We start from the raw sequence: 24,064 nt of genomic DNA, 5'->3' as shown, positions 1-24,064 counted from the left end.
TCTCTAGCTTGCTGAATTTCTTCACCCTGTTCCGTTTGCTCCACAAAAGGGGGTGGGGTGAGTGGGAGAAAGACAGATCAGTGCAGAGCTCCAGACTGACCAGCTGGGGATTTGCTTTTGCTCCGTGTGATGTTTCCAAGGCCCTGGAAGGAGACTAATAAAGATAGGCCCGTTATCAGTGAAGTGGGAGCAAGGAGGAGCCCGATAAGAAGCAGTAGGGACAGGAAAGAGGAGAAGGAGAGAGAGGAAAAGATTGGCTAATTAGTAAAAGGCACAGACGATGAGACAGAAAGAAAACATTCTAGCTAGACAGAGGGGGCTGGCTTTTTGTGCGTGCAATAAACCCCCGCTTGTGCAACTTGGAAGCCCTAATTCTGCAGAAACCAGGGAGATCCCTTTTAACACATCTGCTCAGATCACACATCATTATCAGGTTTTGAGCAGTGGGCACACAGAACCTATTCTGCTCAGATAATCTCATCTGGGAACTGGGCAAGCTGAAGTCTCTTCCTGGAACAGCACAAAGGCCTCCCAAATTACAAGAAACAACGATTTGGGGATTATTTTCACTTCCTTTCCTGTTCCTGAGACAACAGGAAAGATGGTCGATGTGTCAGCCAGCCACCTTCTTATTTTGCAATGTTGAGAACTGAACCCCCCCCCCTCCTGAAAAAGAAAGGAAACTTGGATTTTTTTAGAAGTCAACAGAAGGGCCAGTCCTGCGAAAAAGAAAACATTCTGAAAAAGGGGAGAATCTCAGGAGCTCCTTTCGAAATGTGACTTTAAAAAACAACCAGCTGAATCCAGCTCAAAAAATACACCTCTGTTGTGAGATCCCCAATGAAATGACTTGCATTAGACCCTGTCTGGTCTTAGCCCATGGCTGTCTCCATCCTGGTGTGTCCTCCATACCTTCTGCAGCTTGCAGCATGGCAGTGCTGTCTAGGGCTGATGGGAGCTGGAGTCCAAGAACACTGAGAGGTCACCAACTATGGCCTTCCGCATGAAGCATGGCGGTTCTGCTGCCACTGAAGCAAGGCCCATCTCCCGACACGCCAAGGGGGACCCGAGGGTGCTGCTTGCAGGTGAGTGGTTCCCAGCATTAGTTAATCATGACTCTTCCACTGTATTATCAACATTGCAGATGACCTTCCACACTACCAGGAAGAGAGGATTCTGGGCTTCCTGCCCGCCTATATGCCCATATGGCTGTTTGCCAGCCACATGAGTGGGTGCGATGCAGCTGGTGTGGGTGTTGTTCATAGTGCAGCACACACTCACTATAAACCTTGTGGTGGGTGCAGTGCCATAGCTATTGGGGGGGGGGGGGGCAGCCAGGGTTTTTGCCACAGGTGAAGACTCCAGAAGGGCGCCATTGAGGCTCCCAGCCTGTATGTGTTTGTGCGCAAATGCACATAGCGGGGGATACCAAACTGGGTCTTTGACCCGGGGGAAATAACACCTAGTTTCGTCCCTGGGTGGGTGCCATTTTATAATCTCATCAGTTTTTTTTAAATGATCTTTTAATTAGTGCTAGAACATTTTTCTGGCTTTGCCCCAAACCCCCATGACAGAAAGAGTTAGTGCTATAGGACTTTAAGGGCAGGGGAACCAGAGACCAAATTGCAAACATGCGCTGGATTATGGAGAAAGCTAGAGAGTTCCAGAAAGACATCTACTTCTGCTTCATTGACTATGCAAAAGCCTTTGACTGTGTCGACCACAGCAAACTATGGCAAGTTCTTAAAGAAATGGGAGTGCCTGATCACCTCATCTGCCTCCTGAGAAATCTCTATGTGGGACAAGAAGCTACAGTTAGAACGGGATGTGGAACAACTAATTGGTTCAAAATTGGGAAAGGAGTACGACAAGGCTGTATATTGTCTCTCTGCTTATTTAACTTATATGCAGACTTCATCATGCGAAAGGCTGGTCTGGATGAATCCCAAGCCAGAATTAAAATCGCCGGAAGAAATATCAACAACCTCAGATATGCAGATGACACAACCTTGATGGAAAAAAGGGAGGAGGAATTAAAGAACCTTTTAATGAGGGTGAAAGAAGAGAGAGCAAAATATGGTCTGAAGCTCAGCATCAAAAAAACTAAGATCATGGCCACTGGGCCCATCACCTCCTGGCAAACAGAAGGGGAAGAAATGGAGGCAGTGAGAGATTTTACTTTCTTGGGCTCCATGATCACTGCAGATGGTGACAGCAGTCATGAAATTAAAAGACGCCTGCTTCTTGGGAGAAAAGCAATGACAAACCTAGACAGCATCTTAAAAAGCAGAGACATCACCTTGCCAACAAAGGTCCGTATAGTTAAAGCCATGGTTTTCCCAGTCGTGATGTATGGAAGTGAGAGCTGGAGCATAAAGAAGGCTGATTGCTGAAGAATTGATGCTTTTGAATTATGGTGCTGGAGGAGACTCTTGAGAGTCCCATGGACTGCAAGAAGATCAAACGAATCCATTCTTAAGGAAATCAGCCCTGAGTGCTCACTGGAAGGACAGATCCTGAAGCTGAGGCTCCAATACTTTGGCTACCTCATGAGAAGAGAAGACTCCCTGGAAAAGACCCTGATGTTGGGAAAGATGGAGGGCACAAGGAGAAGGGGACGACAGAGGACGAGATGGTTGGACAGTGTTCTTGAAGCTACAAACATGAGTCTGACTAAACTGCGGGAGGCAGTGGAAGACAAGGGTGCCTGGTGTGCTCTGGTCCATGGGGTCACGAAGAGTCAGACACGACTAAACAACTAAACAACAACAATATTTCATTTTGTTTTGTTTTTAAGTGAAGTTTTTGAGATAATTGAAAATATTGATTTTTTTAAAAATGGGGTCATCAGATTGTGCCCACCCCGACAAAGGCTATATTTGATGTGTGCTGAGCTGTTCCCCCCACGCTTTTAAAAAGACAGGATAGGAGAATGGTGCAAAAGGCATCTGTCGGACTTTCTGCGATCTGGGGGCTTTTCCAGAGAACCTCTTTAGTGAGCATCCACCCTGATTTGTTTTCACAAAACCTTCAGGGAGATCCTGCGAGGTCAGCATTAGTTCTTAACTTGTTTGCAAGAAGGTTGCACAATATTGCATTGCGCAATTGTGACCCCCTGCTTTCCTAGGCATTTCCTCCTTCACTTTATTTACCACAAAGAGTTCCGATTTGGGCTGGTTGCACAAGAAAGCCCAACCCACTTTTATTGCGCAACCTGAATTTGCCAGTATACAACTGAATCCTGAGGGGGAAACAGAGCCGCCACGGAGGAAATGCAGGATGTAAAAAGAGCGAGTGAACGAGGCTTGGCAGTGCCACCTGAAATGCCCAGCATGGTGGAAGCACCCTAGCAAATGAGCCAAAAAATCAGTCCATATTTGGCAGGGCCATTTGCCTGTGACTTTTGTCGCCCTCAGTGGCCTCTGTTCACTGTTGGTTCGTTTTCCTTTCAGGCAGCCTGTCAACATTTCCACCCCATTTCCATGGTGGTTCCACCAGGTTTGGCTCAAGTCCACACATCTTGGCCTCTTAGCGTCCCTGCCCTGCCTTGCGCCTGAGGATGAGAGGCCAAAACTGTGAGGGGAAACCCAGTTTCTAAATCAGGACCTGCGAAGGCACTAATTAATTTGATCAGACACAAACGGCCAGGTCTTCCCTCCTCACCTAAGAGTTTTCTTTTGCGCACAGGCTTTCCAAACTGCGACTGGACTCTGAAAGAGCTGCCCTTTTTCAACACCTTCCTGTATTCAGCATTTGCAATCACGGCGGAATTTTACAGACCTGTTTATTAGACCCTCCTTTTGGCAAATGTTTTACACAGAGGATGGAGATTAAAGTCGGAATGTGGAGAGTCACATCCCAGAGTTTCCCGCCCGCCCAACGCCTGCTATAAAACCAGCGTTTGTGATACCAGAATAACGAAGTTTGACAAAAATGGCCCACTTTGCCTAAACATTGATCTTTCCGGAGCTGGGGGCCTCCTGTGCTCGGAAACTGAGCAGGCAACGTTGAAAGTTTTACTGTTTCCATATAAACCTCAGAAAGCCCCGGCAGTGAAAATGATCCGACTTTAACATGTTGTAGAAAAGCATCAATAACATTTGTGGCTCTCATTTGGATTCTCCTTGGCATTTTTAGAGTGGGCTTTCACATGTGCTCAGTGAAATATGGTTGCAGCCGGGAGGGATTAACAGGGATGCTAAGTAAGCCACAGAATGGTCCTAACGAAAGGGATCGGCATCGCATCAGAGGGTCCCTATGCAGGGCGGGTGTGCCTTACTCCCCGAAAGCCCCTTTCAGCAGAACAGCATCAGAGCACAAGAAGCTACCTCTCAGTGAGGAAGACCATAAGTTCATCAAGCTCCCTCCTGTGCACAGAACAGCTCTCTGAGGTTTCTGACAGGCCTATCTGGAAGGGGGGCAAGGCAAATGCATGCTCTCCCACTGTCCTCCCCCCAAAAGCAAAGCACTCAAGCCAGGGTATCATCTCCAGAACACATTCATGCTTGACATGTGCAAACAATGGGAGAGTAAGACCTAATATAAGGTCCCATGGATCAGAACACCCCTTTCTTCTCAAGTCCAGGATTTCACTTTCAAAAATTGCAAGGCTTCTGTTGAAGCATGAGGCTCTTAATCTCAGGGTTGAGAGGCAAAAGATTCCTGCATTATAAGGAACTGGACCCTCGTGGGTCTACAATTTTATGATTCTCTACAATTTTATGATTCTCTGAATTTCTGACCCCAGGCAAAGTGCCCCACTAACTAGCCAACCCATGGAGATTGGGTGAGTGGGCTTTTGGGGAGCAGTAAACCCCAGGTCCAACAAAGGTCCGTATAGTTAAAGCCATGATTTTCCCAGTAGTGATGTATGGAAGTGAGAGCTGGACCATAAAGAAGGCTGATTGCTGAAGAATTGACGCTTTTGAATTATGGTCTGGAGGAGACTCTTGAGAGTCCCATGGACTGCAAGAAGATCAAACCTCTCCATTCTGAAGGAAATCAGCCCTGAGTGCTCACTGGAAGGACAGATCCTGAAGCTGAGGCTCCAATACTTTGGCCACCTCATGAGAAGAGAAGACCCTGATGTTGGGAAAGATGGAGGGCACAAGGAGAAGGGGACGACAGAGGATGAGATGGTTGGACAGTGTCTTCGAAGCTACAGACATGAGTCTGACCAAACTGCGGGAGACAGTGGAAGACAGGAGTGCCTGGCGTGCTCTGGTCCAGGGGGTCACGAAGCAACAACAAATCCCAGGATCTGTCTGTTTAGATAAATACTCCCTGTTGCTCCCTCGTAGCTGATAGGGAGCAGTGAATGAGGGTTGCCACCTTTTTTCATGGGTCCTGCTCCTGCACCTTCAGTCTGACTGAAAGAGAAATGGAGCAGATGAACCTTCTCCCAGCATGGAGATTCAGTTTGTGTTGGGAAAGGATGGGCATCGTCCCTCTGCACAGTCACTTGTCACAAGGATGGGAGCCATCATGTGGCCTGTTTCCCATCCTCCACCAGCCAGCAGGCAACCAGCAACACACAGTGGAGGAGCCCCAATCCATGTGGCAGCAAGTGCTTCCGAAAAGGGGACACATTTGTCAGGCAGGCAATGCCTTGGGGAGACCAGTGAGTCCAAAGAGGAGAAGCTGTGCTCTCGTTGAAACCTAGCTGAAGCTACGCCCTCAGATGACAGAGGATGGTGCCAGGAGCAGGTCAGCAATAACTCACATGGCTTCTGTGAACTTAACTTTCAAAGCAACAAGACAGCCCAGGAGGCCAGGCCTAGTGAGCACAGCAACTCTTCCTGGTAGAACTTGCCCCTATGAGGCAGTTGCGAGGACTGAAGATCTCTGCCTTCCCACCGCTCTCTAAATCTCCTCCACCCCAGGTTCCTTCTCAAGCAAGCTGTATCACCTTGCCTGTCTTTACTCTGCCCTCTTCATACCTTCTCAGGTTCTGGGGGACCAGGGGGAAGAGGAGTTGGTTGCAGCAGGAGGGGGAGACCCCCTGGGTTCCTCAACAGCCTACCTGATCTCTACCTCTTGGCCTCTCTCCTCTTCTGCTTCCACTTCTGCTTCTGCACTTCTTTCTGCCGCAGCCTCTCCCTGCTCATTAAACCCTGTTGCCTCTTCAGCTTCCGACACCTCCTCCCCCCAGTCTTCTCCCTCTGACCACTCATGGTCGTCCCACCACCACTCCCCGGGCTCTGAGCCTTCTTCTATTGGGGGTTCCCCCCCTGGTGCCTCCCACCATTCCTCTGCATCCAGCCAGCCCATCACAGTGGATGACTTGGAAGCGCAATTACTCAGACACTCTGCACATGCTTGGTGAGAATTTACTCTTATTTCATGCATTCCAAAGCTATGGCTCTGTGTGCAAATGTGGGCAGGGGTGTTAATAATCCCCTGAAGATTTTGGGGTCAGTTTGGGGGTGTCCAATTACATCCAGTGCAACCATCTGGACATTGGCTTCTTCTGCAGAGAGTTCCTCCTGGGTGGGTGCCGGGTTTAACTCTGCCTGCAGTGACTTTGTGCTCCTATTCCAGGCTAAGCCGTCTGCCTCTTAAAGTCTCTCCCCCTCCCGGGACAAACTTTCCCACCCACCAAGCCCCTTTTAAATCAACTAAATTAGCTGCTAGAGGAACGAAGAAAAGCCCTGTGTCATGTTTCACGCTGGCCTTTGTTGTCTTCACCTTTGTGTGCAATATTAGACTATTACTCAGCGCTGCCGCCAAGGGGAGGAAAGGCCATCTCTGCCTTTGGTGAGACAACAGAAACCCAAGAGAGCTGTAAAGTCATCCTCCCTCCTTGCCGAAAAAAGAATCACCACCATGAAACAAATTTTCCTTGGTGCAGTGCGTGGAAGGAAAGCCGCTGCAGTGGGCACTGAACAGGCCAAATTCTGTCAATAGCACAGAAACTCTGGAATAGGGTCCAAATGCTCTCCCGCTGGAGGGGCAGGAGCCAGCTCCCAAGCCTCTGTGGCGAAGCTTGAGCCAGCAGTGGAAGAAGGGAGGGCATAGAGACTCTACGCTTGAAGGCTCCCAACACAGACTGGTTCAGATGCCTGTTGTTACTGGGGGTTCAGGGCAGCTGCATTCTCCAAGAGATGGCAAGCCAGGCACCCTTTGCAGTTGCTTTCACTCCCACTGACCCCACTGGAACAAAATGGAGGGGCCTGAGAGCACCAGACATTCAGAGACTCACAGTTACCTGGCAGGGGTTCTTTTGCACATTTTCGGACACAGTGTCCCTAGCAAGCAGCAATTGATGTTCAGGTTCTCTGGCTGAGTGGCAAAGCCTCCACAATGCATCTGAGCAGAGCTGCTAAAAAGAGGTGTGGGAGCCAAAGGCCATGGAATGAGAAGCGGGGGCAGGATGGACAGCTGTTCTCTGCTCTTGCCCCCCCCAACTGTGTGTGTGGTGCAGTGACGGACTTTGGGCTTCCAAATTTCAGTGGCACCTGGCGCAACACTAAAATGGGGCACCCACCTGCCTCCCGCACTCTGCTCTGCATCATTGTTGCAGTGCCCTTTGCAGCCCCAGCACCCAGTGCAGCTGAACCGGTCGCTCTACCTTCAAACGCCTCTGGGAATGGTTAGTGTCAGAATTGGACTGGGAGGGCAGAGTTCAGCCCCCTCCCTTTGGCCATGCAGAGGCTCAGTGGGTGACCTTGGGCTGGTCACTGCATCTCAGCCTGACCAACCTTACAGGGTTGTTGTGGGGATTAAATGAGGAGAGGAAGAACTGTGCACACCACTTTGACCTCCTTAGAGAAGAAAAAGATGGGATGTAAATGCAATAAATAAATAATACATTCTGAGTCACACTCTTTCCCCAAACAGGGAGCCATCTGGTCCACGGTCCATTTCACTCCGCATCCTGCTTCCTGCCACGCCAGCCCAAATGCCCCCAGGAGGCCCAGAGCCTGGAGTGGGAGGCGGCAGCATCCCTCTCTCAGTGGCAGATGTCACACACACGGCCTGTGAACATGAAACATCTCTCTATAGCTGCCATCCTGGCTAAGAGCTACAGAGATGCCCTTGGTCTACTCGTGACACAAATAAAACCCCAGGAGAGCCTTGTCCTCGTAGGCAGGAGCTGTTGCTTCAAAGGACTTGACTTACCCACAGGAATGGTCGCTCCATGGATTTTGTCTGCCCAGCCAGCATAATAGCGCAAAGTCTTGATGACGCCCTGAAGGTCAACATAGAAAGCCTGCAGGAAGGGCTTCCCACTGTTCAGTGACTCCATGGTCTGGAGGAGAAAGAAGACAAAAGAAAAGGCATGTAGAGCCAGCGATCACAACCATTTCCTATTCAGAGACAGGACAGTAGAAAAAGGCTATTACTGGTGAGTTTTCACTGGATTTTGACCCTTAAAGGCCTGAGGAAGTTGGCTGGGCATACACCAGGGACTGCCTCTTTAACATCGGTCTTTTCAGAGTGCATTCCTGACTGTACCTCTCATGTGCCTAGTCCATATGCCAAGGGAAGTCACAGGGCCCCTTGGGACAGCTGCTCCTGTCTCCGTATCTGCAGAAGCTCATCAAAGTGCCACTGTGAGCTAGGGCTGGTCCAGCTGTACAAAGGGGCTGGAGTGGTAAGATTTTTTGGGGTGTGGATGAACAGCACATAATCTGAGAGGTACGCTCCCAAATTGCTCATGGCATCTCAGCTGCTGTGTCAGCAACTTCCGAGCCGCTGTGGGGGATCCTGGTGATTAAACTGGAGTGGGCGAAAAAGCCCGGAAGAAATGGGCATAGCTGGATGGTAGTTGCCAAAGTTCAGTGCTATAAATGGGGGCACAGGATGTATCCCAGAAAGAGGTCTGTTCCCATCAGCACAGAATGAGTGCATCTTAGGAGGAAGTTCTCCTGTACAAGTCACACTGACATGATTGGGAGATGTGCAATGCTCTTGCATAGCTCCTGTTCATCTGCAGGTGACAAGCTACAGGAAAACTTCCCAGAAGACCATGTGTGCTCCATAGATCCACCTTTCTCCACCATTCAAGCTGACAATACCCAATACCCTTGAGTTGTCTGCCTCCCTTTTGCCACTGGGCTCAGGTCAGCCAGATAAACCTGAAGTTCCTATGGACAGGGGCCAAGCTGAAAAACGAAAGCCTTGGGCTTTGCTATATTAATGACAGCAGCTGGGAGAGAGTTTGCCAGAACCCTCTCCTAATAAGAAACATATTGAAACCGAAGGGTCAGCTTGTCCTTCTGAAACAGCGGTATCATAGTAAATTTTGAAGAACAGGAGTACATCGTGATAACCCCCAACTAGAGCTCAAAATCTCAGGCAGCAGCCTTGATCTATTCGTTTACATGCACCAAAGAGCAGCAGGAAGTAGCATCCTGCTCAGTTTTTAAGGATCAGCGTGACTGCAACCCCAGGCATCATTTCCTGGGAGAAGCTCCATGGAACTCAGTGGCGCCTGCATCTAACTGCACAGATTCAGTTTGGAAAACACATCAAGCTTTAACCAAATATCTTCAGATGAAATGCAAACTTTAGCTTTTCATTAAAAATGCAAAACTTTGTGCAGAGAAGACATGTGTCATTTAAACTGCTTGTGTGAAGTGGGAACCGTGTTAAAGGAAAAGAAAGATGTATCCAGCCTGCCCTTGATTATTTTCTTCATCCTCTGACTTCCCTCTAATCTGTCACAAACAAATGTGAAAGCCTCCTTGTCACCTCATGCATCTACCAGAGCATGGAAGGGTCTGCCAATTACCGGTATCCTAGCACTTTGGCAGGTGATGCCATCACACCTGCTCTGAAAAAGCCACACTCCTCTGTGTTCCTCGCTTTGCTTTGCCACAGCACTGTTCCTTGGAACAAGTCTCCAAGGAATTCTGCCGTGGCTGCCAAGACCCCTGCTGAGCGATGTGATATCTACAGCGTCCAGCCCGTCATCAAATAAGCCTGCTCTTCTCTAGGAAGGCTCCGAGCCCCAATGAAACAAGCCACGGGCCCTTCTTTAAGGGGATATTCCCATTTTAAAAAGAAGACCTTAAAGATCCTCTTACGGAACCCCATAAAATTTCCACCCAGATCGCTTAAATCACTTTTAAGAGGCACCATTATCTCCCCACGATAGTTCCAAGCTGGGGGAAATGTATCCGTGAAAGCAGGTATAACACACAAATGGATGTGAGCCATAAATCCCATTGATATACGGAAGGGCAATAGCCATATTTTCCCCCCTGCCTCCCACCCTGCAATTGAAGTCAGTGGCATGGTAGGCGGTGGGCTCCGCTCAATAAAGAATTTGGCTCGGGAACCGCAAATCCAGCGACAGGCAGGGAGCTGACTTGATTTGCTGGGCCCCTCCCCTTCTCCCCGTGGCGATTTTACAGCATACACTGGTGGTAAGATGATTTAAGTGTTGACAAAGCTGGAATTAAGATGTTTGCCGGCTTAGTTCAAAGCACTTGACATGTGGAAAATAACATTAAGAGTGCCACCATGTCGGGGCCGACCACATGTGCTCCTCCGCGTCGTGCCTGAACTGTGCAGCTCAGCGTTCTCTCTTTGGCGTGCGGGGGGGGTGTGTGGTTTGCTTTGCACAGGCTCAGAAATTATTATTCTAGCAGGGGACTGGCAACCTCCAGCCTTCAGGCTGCGAGCAACCCACTGAGCACCCAATCCACCAAAGGCATCTCTCACAAAAGCCCCAGTGAAGGGGGTTGGAGAGCAGGGGTTTACATGCACAGAGAGGTTGTTTGGACCCCAGAGCCTGAAGGTTTGAGGGATCCACAGCCCAAACAGACACAGACACAGTCACAGTTGCTCCTGGCACAAGCCTCTGACACAACATTCTCCCCAAAGAGCTAGAGTGGGAGAAGCGACTGCTAGAGGGTCTGCCCACCTGTTTCTGCAGTGCTGCCCTTGGAGACTGTATAGAAGCCTCTCCTGATGCAGAATTCAGCGGCCTGCATTCAGCAAGAGGATGCTTTGCTGAGAGACCTTCTTCTCAGGACTCCTGCCCAGTGGCAGATGCCATCTAGGAGCCATGTCACGGGGGCTGTTTTGATATGGAAGGCTTCAAGAACTGACCCTTGCCATAAACATACATGGACCTCAATTGCCCAGATGTGGAGCAAGGGCTTTCTCTTAGGGCTTTCTGGGAAGAGAAGAGTTAAGCTAGGGGGCCTTCTCGGTAGTGGCGCCCACCCTGTGGAATGCCCTCCCATCAGATGTCAAGAAGGTGAGCAATTGTATTTATTTTAGGAAGTCAGCCCTGTATAGGGAAGCTCTTTAAGGTTTAATGTTTTACTATGTTTTTATATATGCTAGAAGCTAACCCAGACTGGCTGGGGCAACCCTGACAGATGGGTAGGGTACAAATATGTTGTTGTTGTTGCTGCTGCTGCTGCTGTTGTTGTTATTCAACCTTCAGATATTTTGGACTCCAACTCCCATCAGCTTCAGCCAATCTGACAATATGATGCTGGGGCTAATGGGAGTTGGAGTCCAGCAACATATGGAGGGTTCTAGGTTGACCATGGCTGAACTACCAAATCAACAAAAATCATACTTTTTTTTAATTGGGTGGCAGCTCTAATAAAACGTTTTTAAAAGCACATCAAACAAGCTTATTTGCATGTCATATTCTGATGCCCAAAGCATTTTTAACAGTACTCTCAGCGGGCAGAAAAAACAGTGCCCCGCTCCCACCAGTCCCATTGCAAAACTTACAGCCAGTAAGGCTCTGTCTCTTTCCACCAGGTCAGCCAGCTTGTCCAAAAGGCGCCCCCTTTCCGAGGCATCGAGCCTCCTCCACACGGAGCCCAGAGAGAAGGCGAGGCGAGCGGCCCTCACGGCTTTGTCTGTGTCAGGCTGTCAAAGGGGGGGGGGAGAAACCTTAGTGAATACAAAGTACAAACACGGCACCAGAAACAATCCTTGTTGGGAAGAAAAGGTGTCGGTGGATTGACGGACTGACTGATAGGTGTCTTTGGAAAATGCACGAAAGACATTTAGGATTTGTTCCCACGCATTTCATTAGTGCAGTTTTTAAAAATTCCTTACACACTTTTTCTCTCTCAAAAAGACTCAAAGCGTCTTTCGTCGGATTAAAACATGCACAGGTGAAAAGAAGACATGATCTGGTGTTAAAGCAGAGAGCTGTAGTCTGAAGCACCTGGAATGGACCAGGGCTGAGATGAGGCTGACTTCCGACGAAAGAAGAATGGCAGACGAAATTAATGGACTATGCAGAATTGAACAAGATGACAGGAAGGATTCGAAACCTGCAGGACCAGAGATTTACAGAAGATTGGAAGGAGTATATGAATTATTTGAGAGCAACTGTAACCAACATATTATGCTAGTAGGACTACAAGAAGTTTTGTAAGGAGAAATATACAAAGTGTTACAAAGTAGAAAAAGATAGAGATATTGGTTATGAGTTTGAAATGTAATAGGGAAGATAAGAAATGCATACTGAGAGATTAGATTGGGAAATTTTCAGACAGGACTGATGGAAGTCAAAAAAATTGAATAAGATGTAAAAGTATGTTTAATTACTGTTGAAAATGATATCTTAAAAAACTAATAAAAATTATATTTTTTAAAAAAGATGAGGCTGACTTAGACAACCATGAACTGGAATCAGGTAACCTGGGTTGCTGCTCAGGGAGGGTCGCAAGGCCGCCTGGCTGGAGAGGGCAGATGGATGCTTCTCATGACACACTTTGGGCAGTGAGGGCAAGCCTCAGAGTGCCCCTTCCTCAAGCACAGAAGACCCTCCCAGGGGACTGTGGCTGCAGTTCCATTCCAGAGGCCAGAGAGATTGGGGCACTGAGGTTTGGAGGTAGCCTAAGAGCCCTTCTCCATTTGCCCACAGCCTGCCATTTCCCAGGTAATCGGGAGAAGGCGACCCTGATTGTGCCGGGTGGGGGTGGGGGGGCTTTGAGAAGTTACCAGATAAATGTTTCCGCTTCTTCATCACACAGGAAACCTCTTAATCCCTTGCCCATCGCCAATGGCTGGCAGTGGCTCAGATGGGCAGAGAGGGCCCTTGGGTGGGCAGAGTGCCCACTTGCCAGCTGAACTGTTGTCACGTGGAGGGTGAGAAGGAATCTGTTTCTCTGCCTGAGCCGAGGAATAGGGCAGGCCAGGTGTCATGAGGAGCAGACAAATTCCGAGGATACATTACCTTCTCAGCCTCTTGCACCTCACAGATCTGCTCTCCTGTTGCAGGGTTGGACACAGGGAATACCTTCCCACTCTCTGAGTTTTGCCATTCATTGTTGATAAAAATCTGAATGAGGGAAAAATGGATATTAAACAAAGACAAAGGTAACTTTTTAAAGCTATACGTGCTTCCTCACATTTGCTTTCATCAAAGAGGGTGGGAGGCTCACTGACATCCTTGACCCCAGCCTTTGCCATGGTGGTTTCTGCTGGAAGTTTTGGGTTGACTGTTGTTGTAGTCCAGAATGTCTGGAGGGCATCAGGTTAGCAAAGGATGCTCTGGCTGATTTAAGGATGATCTCTAGGGTAGGGCATTCTTGGTGGTGGCACTCAGTCTGCAAGGTGCTCCTGAGATACATGCACTCAGCTACTTTGCTGCTTCTTTTCCATGGCCAGGTACTAAGTCTGGTATTCAGAAATGAGGCCACAGAGGGTTTTTGGTTTTTTTAAAAAACTTGCAGCTACTAAGATGGTGGTACTGTTCTCATCTGTGCTGTTAAGGTGTCTTGGCACATCTTATTTTGGGGAGCGGCTCTTGTTTGTAATGAAGAGTGTGTGTGTGTGTGTGTGTGTGTGTGTGATGCGTTGCCACACACGCCATGGGCAGGATCTGCTGCAGCAAGTTTGGCTAGCTCACCAGCTCCTGCAAATTAACATGAAAGCCTGGATCCATCTGTCACTCCAAATCAACAGTCCTTTTGCAAGAGAGATAGGATTTAAAGCCTTAAGTGGATTGCCTGAAATTGAAATTGGGATTCTCGGAGCACAAAGAGAAACTGCAAAACCCCAAATTGTTAAAATCACACAACTATCCAGAATGAAGGCAAATCCGCCCAGAGCTCAGCCATCCAAATACCCCATCTCAAAACATAAACCTTTTTGTCATGGGAATCACCCAGATAATGTGAAATCATCTCCAACTTTACTCTTCTTCAAGGAAACAGGCCGTTGATTGAGATGAAAACACATTGTGTGGAATTAACGGAGCCTTGATCCAAGATGCAGGACTGGCTCAAAATATTTCAGTGCCGAAGGCGGAAAATCCAAATGGCACATACTCCCCTCCCCCTTGCAAACATGAAGACATCTATCATCTTTCTATCTATATCTATCTATATCTATCATCTATATCTATCTATCTATCATCTATCTATCTATCTATCTATCTATCATCTATCTATCTATCTATCTATCTATATCATCTATCGATCGATCGATCAATCTATCTATATCTATCATCTATCTATCTATCTATCTATCTATCATCTATCATCTATATCTATCTATCATCTATCTATCTATCTATCTATCTATCTATCTATCTACCATCTATCTATATCTATCTATCTATATCTATCTATCATCTATCTATCTATCATCTATCTATCTATCATCTATCTATATCTATCATCTATATCTATCTATCTATCTATCTATCTATCATCTATCTATCTATCTATCATCTATATCTATCTATCATCTATCTATCATCTATATCTATCTATCATCTATCTATCATCTATCTATCTATCATCTATCAATCTATCTATCATCTATCTATCTATCTATCATCTATCATCTATCATCCATATCTATCTATCATCTATCTATCATCTATCTATCTATCTATCTATCTATCTATCTATCTATCATCATCTATCCATCCACCTGGACATTTTCTGGTGCACCCCTTCTCAAAACCCATCTCTAGCTGCCATTCAGTCCATTGAGTCTGTGCAAGTTTTCCCTCTCTGCTTCTCCATTTGCTACACCACCACCACTCAAAACTCCTTGACGCCTTTTGAGTAGGGGACAGAATACCTTCCTAACAGGATTCCAGGCACCCAAAGTTCTTTACAGTATACAAGACGCATCACAAAGAAGACCAACTCTTAAAACAGATGCCTGACTTCACAGGTTATCACAAAAACAAGCAGAGATCCAACCTTCAGAGATGGGAGCAACTGAGACATTCAACAGACAACAACAGCACAACACTTGGCGGCCTTCCCCACATGACCCGGAAGCTGTAACCCCAGAGTTGGCCACGACTGGACCTAATGGTCCCTTTACATTTACCTATGTCCAGCCATTGTGCTGCCATCTCTGGCTGAGGGAAGGACCTACAGAGCCATGAAATAACATTACCACCCAAGGAATCACACCGATAGGCCGGAGTGAGTCAGGTGATATTCCTTAACCAGGGTTGCCCTATTTCAAGTGAAAATCTGGACACACACAACGGGCAAATCCCATATATACCTGGGAAATATGGACGTATGGCAGCCCTACCTTAACCCCTTCCAGATCTGAACAACGAAGAGATATCAGCCTTCAGCATCACCACTGTCCAGACCTCAGCAAAGTTTGCCCAAGAGATTTTGCTGCCTGAGGCAAAGAAGGCCAAGATGACCTCATTCCATGTGCAGGATCCAACTGGACCACCCACTGAATCTGACTCCCACATAAGGAATTAGGCAACATTTCCCCACCCAGGTCTGTGAGGGCAGCATGCTAGCTGAGGAGATTCGGGGGTGTGTGAGGGGGTGATGGAAGGTGGCTGAAGCTAACCCTGGCCACGTCCCACCTGAAGCAGATGCTTCCCTCTGCCTAATGGAAGGGCTGATCCTGACAAGCTGCTGGTGCAAGTAGTCAATCCAACATCCTGTAACAATGAGTTCCACAGACAGCGTTTGGAGAATGCTGTTGGAAGGCCGCTTTTTGAGCAACCCTGCATCCACTCCAATAGTTTTATTTTCTACATGACCAGTTGCGGTTGAGAAGGTGTCCAGCCAGCCTTCCAATAAGAGCAAGGCGTCAGCCTGGCATGGAGCAGAGAGAGAAGGAGAGGCTTGAGGGATTGCTACTGTTAATGGTTAACGTTCATTTCTTCCTGTTCCACTTTCTATAAACAAAGGACGGTCAAGGCAAGCTCATTACTGTAAACCGAGCGCCTCTAAATTGGCAGTAAAATTGGAGTATTTACTCTCCTGCCCATATAAAGTACCTCGTCCAAACTCTTGGAAGGGTTTCAAATCTTGAAATCCAGCAGCTGGCGGCTTTACAAGCACAACCTTATGTTTAAATAACTCACGTTTTGAAAGTTTTAGGCGTTTGGTGTCAGGTAGTGCCATTCCTCCACCGGCTTCCCTCCCCACCAAGACCGAGGTTCTTAGACAATAAATTTGAGCTTGCTGGGGCTTTTAAAGAACTTGTCCGGTTCCAGTGGTTGTTGATTAAATGTTTAGAGCCTGTACATTTGATCTGACTTTCATTACGGCCAGTTCGTAAAAACGCCACGGGCCTGGACAAGCGATGACACATTGCCCAAACAAGGAATCCCTGCAAAGCCTCAAATTGGGTTTTCGTTTCCCTCTTTTATTTCCTTCTTATTTATAGTGACCATTGTAGTGGGTAACTTTAAATCAAGGGGACTATTTGACAGCAAATGTTGCTATCAGTGGATTATATATAACTCATCCCAAGGACCAGATGAAAAAGGGATAACCCCAGGAATGGAAGGGCTCGCCTCCATGTAAATCATGCTACAAATTGAACAACACCCAGAGAGGGCATTGTTCAGCTTCAATTGTGAACCCTATTCAACGTTTACTGTTCCCCTGGAATCAATGTTAATTAAGGCTGACTGCGGCCATAAATCAGCCATTGGGTTTTACAACTTAATTCTGCTTTAAGTGTGTGTGTGTGTGTGTGTGTGTGTGTGTAAATATGTATGTGTGTGTGTGTATAATCTCCCAAGAGTTGCTGAGGTCATTTGTTTTGGTTTGAACCCCAGAGTTACATTCCGTGGTTTGCTAAAAGGGGTGTCATGTGTTTGCTATGTGGCACTGTAAGCAGTTAAGTAATTTAGCTCATGGGGGCATGGTTCATGGAACTGAGCCAAATTGGAAGGGGGGCAGTAGGATGGAGAGAAACACTTGATATATTTTGCAAGTAACACGGAAAGCACATAAACATTTGCTGCTATCGCCTCACAGCTCAGAAACTAACTGCAGCCCAGAGCTGAACTCCCAAGGTCCCTGCTCTCCCCTGGCATCTGAATTCCGGGATCTCACCCCGTTCTTGGGAGAGGGAGAGCCTCCCACCGCCACCTCACCCTGTGAATGCTATTTTTACTGGTGTTTCATAGTTAGGACATTAAAATGCTGAAATGCTGTAAGCCACTTCAGCCTTCAGAAAAATAGAGGGATAAATATCCAGAAAAGGCATGTGATTGGCCCAGTTCTTAGACTGGAGCCATGAAATGTGCCCCCCCCCCCAAGGATGCTGGGGCATGGCTCTGGCAGAGTGCACCCCCTCAAGGCAGCCTTCCTCATGTCCTACCTCTGGGTTTCCCACTGGCATCTGGAAACAGGATGCAGGGCTAAGGAAACCACCCTTGGTCCAATTCCATAGGGCTTTCCTTGTGGATCCTACCTCGTCCTCTGTGGAGGAGGTGCTCTGGATCACTTTGCCCAGAGAGGGAAGAACATCTCCTTCTTTCCTTCCCTCCCTTCCTTCCTCTGCAGGGCAAGGAGGCCTTGAGGCAGTGCAGACTATTTTTCTAGAAGGTGCTTGGAGGAAAGAGGCCTTCTTGCTACTCGTCCCCTTTCTAGACTCCTTTCAACAGGATTAGTAGCACTTCAAAAGCCCTTCTCCAGTGGCCACAGGCAGGGGAAAGAAAACAAGTCAGCACATATCCGTGGTGGGTAAAGCATGCTATCCTCCTGCCGGTCCAGTTTCCCCTCAAAAGGACTGTCAATCTCCTGCAAGGAATCAGAGGCCTCTGCATGGTTTGCCAGATGTGCAAACTGCATCAGAATGGGAAGAGGTGCACCTGTCCTGGTCACTTGTGGACCACAGCTCTGCTCTGCCTGTTCCATCTTCTGGTCTTTGTTTCCCCCTGCCAGCCCAATTCTAGGATATCACCAGTCAATGGTGCTGGCTCCTCACACCCCAAATCCAAAGAACAGGGGCCTCACAGCCTCAGGCTGACAGAGGCAACCTCTGCTTAGGAGCAGGCACAGAACCCCAGGATATCACACAGATCCTTCTACCCTGCAAGGGGCCAAACCCCCCTGATGGCTCCTACCTTTAAATTGTGTAGCAACAATACTATTTATAACCTCTCCCGTAGTGGGTTGTCATAGAGGCACCTACAGCCTTCGGGATCATGGCCTGGGAATTGGGAAACTGCCAGCAGACTGTCTCCAGTTGCAGCTGGGAGGAAGAGTCAGCCAATTCTCTCCCGATTTCCTGCCTGCCCAAACCATGGAGTGTCGTTGGAACAGCCTGCCTTATGAAAGAGAAAGACCGGCCAGCCTCCACTGTTCCAAAATAATAAGGAAATGGGAGACAGCTAAGCAGAGTATAAAATACTCTGCCACCCATGACAACACCTAAATCGCCCCTTGCCTCGTGTTATGAAACTAAATTGAATAATGGCCCTGTGGACACATCCTGGTCGTGTTGAACACAAAACTGAGAATGAATGTGTCTCATCCATTTCTTAGCGACAAGTAAAATGAAGTTCATTCACATTTATGGAAAGAGAAATTTCCTAGTGCCCAGGGGATTCACTTCAGATAGAAAACATAAATCCCACACCAGGCTTTCTATTCTTTGCAGCTAAGAAATTATTGTATAAAACCTACCCACCCATCCCAGTTTCAAATTTGACAATTTTCTGCTCTATTCTGTATAGAACCGAAGTGGTTTGGGGGTTTGAATACAAATTCCTTCTAACATCCACCCAGTTTGGACAGGACAATGTTTAGAACTCATGAACAGTAATACATCCACTGAGTCTCTTTTTTCTAATATCTCCTTTTAAACTCTGCAATTAAAAGCAACCAAATCACAATCACCACTGGCCAACGAATCAACGTGGATGGCATGCAGTGTAACCTTTCATTTCCTCTCTTGAAATATGTCCTGGAACGACGTGCGAGTGAATAATTTTCATTCCTCCTTCAATATTGATTCGTGATGATGTCATCAGGCATCTGCGGCGACCTCCCTGGAGCACCAGCAAGAACCTCAGCCAGTGGACAGAAATTAAGCCTGAGCCCTCGGGTCCTCCAAGGTGGAATTATTTTCCCATGGATTTAATAAACCATGTTCTTGTAGTTCTGCAATTCCATAATGTTTTTTTCCTCTCCCCCATACAGGAAGAGGATTTTAACATCCACATAATAACAGCTTCCCATAGGAGAGAAGCATGTTTTTGGATGAATTGGAATTTCCTAGCTCTCTTGATTTAGTAGCTGGTTATAGTTTCAATTCCATCAAAGTGATCCCTTTTTCATATGAGGCTCGTTCCTCCAAGAGGGTTTTTTTTTGGCGGGGGGGGGGGGGGGAGGCATCGGATGCCAAAGAAGCTTAAGGGAGGAATCTCAGCTGTTTGGCCCCAAGCGACCATCTCGTGGCTGCAGGAGCTGAGTGCATAATGACACTTTTTGGGGATAATTTTGGAGGCATGCAAAAAATCCAGCAGCCCCCGCTTCCCTTGGTAAATATTTCATAACACTGAAGATACCTGGCACCTGTGCCTCCGGAAATTTCATATCCTTCATTTCCTCTCTGTTTGGAAACTTTTCAAAAGCTCCAGCGTTGAGCCTGGCAAAGGAAAATCTTCCCCAACCCAAGGTGTGGTGCGTGATGTGTCTTGATTTCTCAGGGCTCATTTGCTCTCAAGCACATGGCTGTCCTGATCCGACACAAGCCCAAACCTTCCCGCCAGGGAATGACGATGCATTCCTGGGATCAGCTACCCACCAGCAGCTGGCTGAAGAATCCTTCCCAATGAACATTTCGCTTTGGAGGAATTTGGCTTTAGGGACTCATCACCAGCGGAACTTTGTCCTTCTGCAAAGGCCATCACAGATTCCGGCAAAGGTGGAAGATGGTCACTCGGACCCTGTCTGTCTCTGCCACCCACACTCTGTCCCCAAAGTGCCTGGCTCCTGCAGTTTTCCAAATATGAGGTACAGGGAATAGAGACCCAGAGCTTATTGGCAGGGCACAGATTTGGCAGAAAGGAAGGTCTCAGGTCAGCCAGAAGAAGAGAAACTTGAGGGGGGGATCTGAAAGGCTGTTGGTCCCACAGAGGGGTGCAGAGGAGGCCCCAGAGGGCACGCCTAGGGCGAAGGGGCTTAAGAGACAGGAGGGGAGATCTTGGAGAAAGGTCTTGAGGACAGGGAGTTTGACTAGGCTCTGTGGTTCAACCTCTGATTAAAAAGGATCCCAGGAAGTTGGAGATGGGAATAGCCTCTGTGGCAAGAGCCCTGGGAAGCAGCTGCAATACTGGGCCAGGTGGGTGCTAGGGATGAGCAACTATAAAGGCAGCTTTGGGTGCTTTCTGTACCTGTTGCCTCCTAGAAACACACACACACACACACACACACACACACACACACGTTGGCCTTGAGGTCCAGGAATGCTTACTCCTCTACCACTTTTTGCTGGGCTCAGTCTGCAACAGTCTCTCTCTCTCTCTCTCTCTCTCTCTCTCTCACACACACACACACACACACACACACACAGTGTAGATACTTCTACATAGACAGATGAAGCTACCTTGGATGATTTCTTAAAATCCCATTTGTATTCTACCCTTCTTCATCCTCACAACAAACCTGTGAGGCAGGTGGGGGGGGGTGAGGTGAAGTGAAGGTCTCACACTCATGGCTATGGAGGAATCTGAGTATCCTAGTCACCGTCCCCCCCTGCCCATCACTTAGCTGCGCTGACCCAGATGAGAGCCCTGATCTCTCTCTGCTGCTTTAGAGTCAGGGGGTGGATCCTGAAACCTTCTGCATTCAAAGTAGGTGCTCCGTCCCTCAACCAAGGCCTCTTTTTGGTAAAAGGAGACAAGCACACAGCTGCACATTTTTGCTCATGGACACAACTATCATGTCGGGACCATTGGTCCGCCTGGGCCAGTATTAGATGCTCAGACTGAAAGAGCAGCTTGGCAGGGACTTGGGCAGACAGGTATTTCCTGCCACCTGCTGCCAATTCCTTTGGAGATACGAGAGATTTGACCTCGGAACCTAATCCATGCCAAGTCTGGGTCTGCTGCTAAAGGAAGTCCTGCAGTGACCAAGTCAGAAGTTAAGGAACCAGAGCAGGTTCCAAGATGCTGGAGATCAGAGGACAGCTGGACCAGAGGTTGCCAGAGGAGCCCACTGAAGCACAACCCACAACACCAGGGTCTATAGGACCAGAGCCAGAACCTTCACAGGCACCTGCCTTTGGTATACCTCCCATGCTATCTCACCAGTCCAATGGCATAGGGACCACACTAGGACAGAGGGCTTCTCCAGGTCAGTGGACTGGCCCTTCCAGAGGCTCTTGTTCTCCAAAAAGGGGGCAGAACCTAGGAGGGAGAGTTTCAAAAGGCCTCAGGTCACTTCCAGCCCTCCTTAGAGCAAGCAGCTCCCTATGAGCTCTCCATGGTGCTGCTTTCCTCCTCTCCCCCCCCCCCACTACCACTTGGGCTCTGCAGGACAAGAGCAGCGGAGATCCACAAGAGAGGTGCCACACATAAGAAGGCCCTGGCTCTCAGTGCCTCATCTGAGAAGACAAAGTTGACAATACATGGCAGGATTGAGAGCTTTTTAGTTTAGAGAAAATGATACATAAGGAAAGGCTTGATAGAGATGTATAAAATTATGAATGGAATGGGAGGTGTGGAGAGAGAACGCTTTCTCCCTCTTCTATAATACAGGAACTCTGGGACATTCCTCAGCAACAGATTCAGAACAAACAAAAGAGAGCCCTTCTTTGCACAATATGTAACTAAATGATAGAATTCACTATAACACTGTTTTATTTGTTTTACAAATGATATATTTTATTGTTGTGACGTACCTTAGACCCCACAGTATAGTGCAGGCAAACAAACAAGCAAATAAAATGCCATTAAAACAGAGTGCTTGACTAGATCAGTAGAGCTTGGGGTCTGGTTCAGAAGGATGGTGTCTTTTTGACTTCTTAATAAAACATAAAAGGTAGGTGCTGAATCTTTCTGCAAGTACTGCTCTTCTACACTTGGTAGAATGTGCCCCTTTTGCAGTAGCACTGAGATTGTCTGTGTATCTCTGTTATTTTTAGGTGAAGACCTTCCTGTTAATCATCAGCTTTGGAAAATGCTGTCCTTGGGAAGACATTTGTAGTTAAACACAATCTCTCAATATTTATTCCTGAAAAAGCAAAAAGAGAGGGGGGAGGGCCTCCTTCTGTTTAACTTGGAAGTCCCTCTTCTAAGCACATATGAGAAACGGCTGGAATGTCAGCTTCATCCTCAGTGGCCCCTTCTGGCCTGATCGCTCTCCGTGGCATGATAAATCACTGGCCAAATCCTTTACCTTTGCCTGTTTGATCTCAGCTCAGCAAGACCTGGTTTTGATGTGAAGAACACTCCAGATCTCTTAGGTCAGAGACAAATAGCAGAGCCTGTGACCTGCAAAGAGTGGTTGTTCGATTAGGCCCAAGTGAACCATCAGGAGGCAGCTATGGGATGAGGGTTCACTCCAGCAAGCCTCCCGCCAGCCTCCTTAATGTTCCCCAATTCTCCTGTTAGAGCATTTCAAAGCCAGCTCTGCGGAGAGCCTGCGCAGGACATGTCTCTTTGTGTCTGGTGGCTCTAAAACAAAGTTTTAAAAACTCCATGGGAAGAGCTCAGGAAGGATTAGCTAGTCTAAATGACTTCTGGCATTTCAGTGCAAGCAGCAGAATACATATCAACACTGATTGTGGTGCCTATAATGGAGTATTTCTAATGTTAAGTTTGCACATGTGGTTCCAATTAGCCTCCCCCCACCAGCACTACCACCGTCAAGATGCGCACACAGCACACTCTCTCTCTCTCGCTCTCTTTTGGTTGGCAAAAGCATCTTTCTGATGTTCACAAATTCATCTGCTCAGAAGGATGTTGGTGATTATTATTACAGTCTATAATTAGAGATGGGCCAAAGCAGCAAAGAGCAGGAGGGGCTCAACTGAGGATCATCTGTGGGTAGACCTTTTCTTATAATTTAGCACAAGCATTCAACAACTTCAGTGAAATGGGAGAACGTGAACAGGGAGTTCAGAAAAAGGACAGTTTTGGATCCATCAGGATTAGGTTACATCATATTAAAGAACATTTACTCGCTGCCTTTTGCCACCTATGACATCTTTGGTGAAAGGCATTAAGCAAACTTTGGGTGATGGCAGCAGAAGCTGGAAAAGCCACATCCCCCCCCCAAAAAAAAACCCTTCCAGAGTCAAATGGAAGGTCCATTGACTCTGACTTGCCTGCCAAAGAATCAAAAGGGAGTTTGGACCCTTTCTCCTACATGAAACCAATAAAGAAACATTTAAACATTATGTTCCCAGTCCAGCTGGATCAGACCAAAGGTCCACAGCACCCTTCTACCTACCAAGAGCTACCCAGATGCCTCCAGGAAACTCGCCACCAGGACAGAAAGACAGCACCCAGCACCTGGTATTAAGTGATAGGTGTCTTCTGGAGTGTTCATTGTCAGCTGTCATGACTAACAGCCCTTGGATAAACCTTTCCTCTTTTATGAATGCCTCTAAACCTTATTTAAATGCTTCTAAGCCAATGGTCATCTTCCCTTGTGGCAGTGAATTCAGTAAGGCAGCTCCTGGTTGTGCAAAGAAGCAATTCCTATTGCTGGCCCCCTTTTCTTTAGGCTCCGATAGCTGGCAGGGCATTGATGTCCTACACTGTTATTTCCTGGTGGTGATCTGCTGGACACAGATCCCCTCCACACCCCCTACTGTGCAATTGCAGTTATGATTCCTTCCTTTGACAGTACAAGAATTGGAGGTTGCTAAGCCAAGAGCATAG

General features: G+C 47.6%; 1 protein-coding gene and 1 long non-coding RNA gene across 2 annotated transcripts in view; one reads left to right on the top strand and one right to left on the bottom strand.

The window, feature by feature from the left end:
* ALDH1A2 (aldehyde dehydrogenase 1 family member A2) overlaps nucleotides 1–24,064 on the bottom strand; it is a 70,773-nt gene that overhangs the window by 30,709 nt on the left and 16,000 nt on the right. Inside the window, exons 3-5 of the mRNA XM_083413104.1 lie at nucleotides 13,166–13,270; nucleotides 11,704–11,844; nucleotides 8,122–8,251 (exon numbers count right to left, since the gene is read on the bottom strand). Of these exons, the coding sequence (XP_083269230.1) occupies nucleotides 8,122–8,251; nucleotides 11,704–11,844; nucleotides 13,166–13,270 (376 nt within the window). The remainder of the gene's footprint in view (nucleotides 1–8,121; nucleotides 8,252–11,703; nucleotides 11,845–13,165; nucleotides 13,271–24,064) is intronic.
* LOC310664288 lies at nucleotides 718–12,585 on the top strand. The gene is made up of 2 exons (XR_014504868.1): nucleotides 718–1,085; nucleotides 12,059–12,585. It is a non-coding gene; the product is annotated as an uncharacterized lncRNA (long non-coding RNA).

Source organism: Podarcis tiliguerta (assembly GCF_965153285.1).
Source record: "Podarcis tiliguerta genome assembly, chromosome: 14".
Classification (NCBI taxonomy): Eukaryota; Metazoa; Chordata; class Lepidosauria; order Squamata; family Lacertidae; genus Podarcis; species Podarcis tiliguerta.
Note: the sequence above shows the minus strand (reverse complement) of the source record. Positions and strands in the feature narration are given on the sequence as shown.